Source organism: Octopus bimaculoides, chromosome 30 (assembly GCF_001194135.2).
Source record: "Octopus bimaculoides isolate UCB-OBI-ISO-001 chromosome 30, ASM119413v2, whole genome shotgun sequence".
Lineage (NCBI taxonomy): Eukaryota > Metazoa > Mollusca > Cephalopoda > Octopoda > Octopodidae > Octopus > Octopus bimaculoides.
Window position 1 is genome coordinate 630,866 of NC_069010.1, and position 6,206 is coordinate 637,071.

The following is a 6,206-nucleotide window of genomic DNA, read 5'->3' on the forward strand; positions in this document are numbered from 1 at the left end:
CTTCTGCAACCACTACACGTCTACAACATTGCAAGTAACATAATATCTAAAACTACCAGTACCATACACTACCATTATCTCATACATAAGCAACCATTGGGGTTTCTACGTCGGTCAACTAATTATTGGTCTATTCAGTAATTTCCTACTTTCTGCCTCAATTGCTTTCTTGTCTTGGGATCGCAGTGACATACAAACAGAAGTATTTTGTACAAAATTCTGTTTATCCTATTATTTCAACCAATGACATCATGTTCTACTATTTATTCCTGAAACGTTTTGTAACAAACATACATACATAGAACCAAATACACCCGCGTACTCCCTTAGCTACACAGAATTACACATGATGGTGTATATAGATGAAACTTGCAAATGATCAGAAAAATAATGCAGTCATTTGTATGAAGGTAAGTTCTAATTATCATGTTATATTGCTCATCTTTTTTATACATACATACACACACATATATACACACATATATACACACATATATATATATATATATATATATATATATATACATACATACATACATACACATATATATACAAAAAATTAATACGAAGTATATAATTTTTAATGCATTATTACAGTATTGGCTATTACTATAGGTAAAGCGACACGCTGTAACGAGACGCTAAGGTCAAACTACTTCATCAAATATACACACGCACGAAATTCGAGGGAATGAACCAAGGAGAGATTCCTATCTATCTAAGTAGCTAGATAAATAGATAGAAAGATAGGCAGACAGACAGACAGACAGGTAGATAGATAGATAGATAGATAGATAGATAGATAGATAGATATATAGATAGATATATAGATAGATAGATAGATAGATAGATAGACAGACAGACAGAGAGACAGAGAGACAGACAGATAGATAGATAGATAGATAGATAGATAGATAGATAGATAGATAGATAGAGAGACAGACAAATAGATAGATAGATAGATAGATAGATAGATAGATAGATAGATAGATAGATAGATAGGTAGATAGATAGATAGTATACATACAGACAGGTAGATAGATACATACATAGACGTCTTGTCTTACTTTACATGACAATAAACGTAATTATATTCCTTTCTTATGTATTTTATCAATTTGGCTGTTTCGAACGAGAGAGAGTAATCATGAGAACGTTTTGTACCATTGTGCTTCCTTCTGTTTCATTAGTTCCGTATGAAACACCATAGAAAAGACCATCGAAAGTGTCCCTATTCACTTTGGCAACACCAATAGCAAGATTAGAATATATAGCTGTGACTTGCTGCTCTTCCAGCGGAATCTTTTCTGGGATTGCTTCTATAATGTTCAGCAATCTGTGAGAAAATCAAGAAAATGACTTTCAATTAACAATGTGTTTCGAATACGTAATTAGCTTTAGGTGTAATTACACTAATTATTTTGGTTAACAAATTTGTGCATGCTACTGTTGCTTCTAATACTTCTGTTGTTGTTAGGTTAGTGTTGATAGAGCAAATTTATTATCTACGCCGTTGCAAATATGTCCGCGGGATCTATTGCTATTACTTTTCTTCTTCTTCTTCTTCTTCTTCTTCTTCTTCTTCTTCTTCTTCTTCTTCTTCTTCTTCTTCTTCTTCTTCTTGCTGTTGTTGTTGTTGTTGTTATTATTATTATCATTATTATTATTATTATTATTGAGTGAGAGAGGAGTGTATGCCATCAAAGTGACACTGGGGTAAAATATACGAAGCCCATTATACCCTTCATGACTACCCGTCTGATAAGGGTACACCAGGCACATGCATCACAACCATATGTACGCAACATGGAGATCTCATATCAAGATAAACAGTGCATGACCTCGCAGGTGGGGCCCAGTTAGAATTTTATTCAGGTCAAGTAGCCCATCCTGCTCAAATGGTCCCTGAATAAGGTTTGTTTAAGGATGTTGAGCAAAACACCCATGTTTCCAAAGGTGAATTCTTCAAACCCAAAAGAATTTCTCTCAACACATGGCTATGGTGCTCCCCCACTACTTCTGCTCATGATCAGAGATAAACACATCGTCAGCCACCAAGGGACATGTTCAACTGGTTAAGGTCAAGCAACTGACAAGCAAATTTGTGGTATTGAGCAGAATATTTGCTGTAACCCATCTTTTATACCAAGACAAAACAATGTACATGATAACACTTCCAATCAGTTAAAATCAGAAGCCACTGCCTGGTACTGCATCCGGGCCTTATTATTATTATTATAATTATTATTATTTTATGTTTGACTTTTGTTTTGCATTTGTACAAGTTGGATCCAAGTCTCACCCAGAGACCTCAAAAGACAACAAGTTAGAAATTCATGTAGGTGTTATGCCTAGGGTACCATATATTTGGATTTGTACCGTTTTGTTCTAGTGAATTATTATTATTATTATTATTATTATTATTATTATTATTATTATTATTATTATTATTATTATTACTACTACTACTACTACTACTACTACTACTATCAAAAGCAATTTGAATATTACCTGTTGGCACTTCTATTCTCTTGTTCTGCCTCGGCTAGAACCTCCTCTGTTATGGTTAACAAATTGTTGATACTACGAAGAGTGTTGTTCAAAGTTAAATTGGCCGACACTTTCGATATAAATGGCACCATTTTCTCATGAATGTCTACAGCCAGTTCAACATCTTCTTCTTTGAAATACTCTGATTTCTGTGATATGTCTAAAACCTCCTTCGAAATATTGTTGATGTTTCCTGCAATGGAAAATTTAACATGAAATTTAAGGGAATTACAATTGCTATGAGTCGAAGTATAAGATGCAAATTAAGAGTCACAACAATTAATGAATCACCGGAAGTTAATTAATAACTCCTACTCCAAATATCACGAAGATTGCTGAATGTGTTCAGTGTATCAGTTGTATACTCATTGTTATACATCCTTAGTGTCCCCTGCTCTGTAGCATTAACTGGAGTAGTCAGGGAGCTACACAGTACTATGGAACCCTTTATTGTTGAGCAAAACAGACACTTGATGGGTGTTGTATATCATTGACATCCAATGAACTGTAAAACACTAGCCATCATAAACAACCATTAACACCAATGAAATTATTTTCCAATCACAAGGTGAATCTAGACAAATCGGGTCACTGCTCTAAGGAATAATACAGGTTTCAAATATTGGCACGTGACCAGCATATTCGGTGAAGGGGTTAAGTTGATTACATTGACCTAGTGCTCAACTGGCGCTTATATTATCGACACAGAAATGATGAAAATCAAAATCAATCTCGGCAGAATTTGAGCTCAGAACGTAAAAAATTACGAAGGACTGCTAAGCATTTCCCGGTCTGCTAACCATTCTGCCAGTTCACCGCCTAATTGAAGGATTAATATTGATAAGTTTTTATGACGGTCTAATGAGAAATTGAGATCATCATATCATTAAATGCATATGAAAGTCTATTCAATTTTACAGTGCCATAACATTTGAGAGAAGTATATTGCTTATATTCTATGACAAACAGACATGTAGGGTACGTCATTGAATATTTGAATATTCTACAACTACCCTTCCAACGTAGTGTATGCACAGATGTGTGTACCAGTAATATCCCTGATGTTTTTCTGCTTCTCTATCTGCTCAAACTGTCTGCAGAATGTGTATGAAAACGTGGTTTTAACGATATTACAATAATAAACTCAACTCTCCAAAGTAATACATTCTTTCATAATGTTTCCATAAGTGAGTCAAATGATTTGCCGTTGAACGAGATGGACACATTCCTGGAGAACCCAAACGGGAAAATACGGCGCATCACCTTTTCATAGATCATTGTAATTACAAATACAACCACACACATACAAATAAACACAGAGAGAATGGTCAGAATGGAATAGACATAGAAAGACACATACATACACAATCACAGACCCCACCAGAGTGGTCGTAATTAAACAGACACTCTCAAACATACTTCTTCTCATCCTGCTACTTCTACTACTGCAAAAGCTATTCAAAAACATTTGTTCGCTCACCTTCATCAATGTCTTCACTTTCGATATCCTTTAGTCCTTGAGTGATCTGTTCTGTATTGTAACATTGAGACATGTTTGCCTCTTGCCAGATACCAGTAAACGGTGAACAGTTTTGTGATGACATGTTTTGACTTGATGTCATTTCTGGATGTCCCACCGTTTTGGGAGAACTGAAAAAATAAATGTTAAATATTGCTAGTCGAGTTTATTCATTCTTAGCGGAATTTCATCAATCGCAAAGGAATATAAGAAACCTTCGATCTGGTTGTGATTTGAACTCATAATTTAGTGAAAGAAGGATAAATGGTGTAATGCAATTTGGGGAGAAATCTATTATTTACTCCTGATCCTTTTCTTCAAAACTAATGTCAAATATATTCTAACTAGAGTTCAGATATAAAAACAATATTCCTGCATCTGCTTTTATTTACAATAATTAGTTGATTTTATGATTATTCAATACAATATTGGATGGAATGGTATATGTGATGCAATTTTAAAGAATTAGGTTGTTAGTTCAAGTTGAATGGGGGAATCAGTTGCTAATATTTCGCCATCAAAGACATCCGTAGCAACATAGCAACAGCGGCACTAATGGGTTTATGTATATTTCTCTACATATGCACAGATTTGCGTAATTCCTTCAAGTGATCTTATCTTAAAACTAATAAAGCTCAGTCTCTGAGAGGAACGATTTGGATGCTTAACCTGTGGAATAACGTGGTAGAAATGACAGAAGGCTGACCGTATTTCGTACTCTGTGCTGAATCAAATCCCAGGATGACCAACATATACTAGCAAGATATATAGCTCTACAGTAATACTAAAATTGAATAAATAATATTTGAACTCAGAATATAAAAACGAATGGAATGAAAGCTTTGTATAATATTGGCGACAAAGCAAATCAAGGTAGTTAGGAAAAGGCTAAATTATATCAGATAATGTATAAAATGTAAAAATACTGGGACAAGAGATTGCAACCGATGCACATTTGATTCTATCGTGTTAACCCATCTAGCTGTTATTTACGCTACCAAGTAACATTCTCTCACAATAGGATGGCGCTGAAAAACTTCAAAATTTGAGTAGAAATAAATCAAAATAAACCAACCAGTATCTTGTTGCTACATGTGCATGACATGGGATCTCTGCAGTAGTTCCTATTTTTGTCATTGGCCAATAGAAAGTTCGATTGTAAGCTGATGTTGTGCTTTCATCACAAACCACTGAATAAGAAACAAAACATGGATATGAGAAGCCAATAGGAAGCAGCAGCAGCAGCAGCAGCAGCATTAGTAGTAGTAGTAGTAGTAGTAGTAGTGGTGGTGGTGGTGGTGGTGGTGGTCTTGGTGGTGGTAGTGGTAGTGGTGGTCATGGTGGTGGTAGTAGTAGTAGTGGTGGTTGTGTTGTTGATGGTGGTGACAGTGGTGGTATTGATGATGTTGGTGTTGGTAATGGAGTTGGTGGTAGTAGTAGTAGCAATAGCTGTAGCAGCAGCCGTTGCTATTGTAAATAAATAGCTTGGACGTGCTGGCTGATTTGAGAATAATGTGTCATAAAGTGTTACAAACACATATGGAGAGCGATATACTCTTACGCTATCAAAAATATTCAAAATATTTTAGATCGGACATTTTCTAAATATTATTCCTCGTGAGGCAAGCCAGGCGTGACCTTAACACCGATCTAGTAATCATTTCGCTCGAAAGTGGTTCACTATAAACTTTCCATGATATGTAAGGAAATAAATATTTACTTCCCTACTGAGATATGTACAAAGTATGGACATGTATGGCAGTGACATACAGGAAGTCATTGAAAGAGGTCGATGCTGATTGAAGAAGGATGAAGTGAGTTTGGTTTTCTGGATAAGAAATGCTTCATTTGGAGATAATTTGAGCTCATCATTTTTTGAGAATATAACTGAGAATCAAAGGTCTTGGTCTATATCACCAGAAATAACAATTTTAAAGACGTTTATATTCATATATGACCCACGACGGTGCTACAGACTCGCATCGCAACTCACAATACAAACGTCAACATACTGCATGACCCTCTATTATCTCCCTTTTCACCACATTACCAGGAATCCTTCGAAAAATTCCAAGGACAATAAACATAGCTTGTGTCGGGAATAGAAGCTATATATAAAATCCTACAAAACTGGTTA

General features: G+C 35.2%; 1 protein-coding gene across 1 annotated transcript in view; it reads right to left on the minus strand.

The window, feature by feature from the left end:
- Positions 1-1,113: 1,113 nt before the first annotated feature.
- LOC106877465 (uncharacterized) overlaps positions 1,114-6,206 on the minus strand; it is a 38,278-nt gene continuing 33,185 nt past the window's right edge. Inside the window, exons 12-15 of the mRNA XM_052978056.1 lie at positions 5,145-5,259; positions 4,031-4,200; positions 2,512-2,743; positions 1,114-1,336 (exon numbers count right to left, since the gene is read on the minus strand). Coding sequence (XP_052834016.1) covers positions 1,114-1,336; positions 2,512-2,743; positions 4,031-4,200; positions 5,145-5,259 — 740 coding nt within the window. The remainder of the gene's footprint in view (positions 1,337-2,511; positions 2,744-4,030; positions 4,201-5,144; positions 5,260-6,206) is intronic.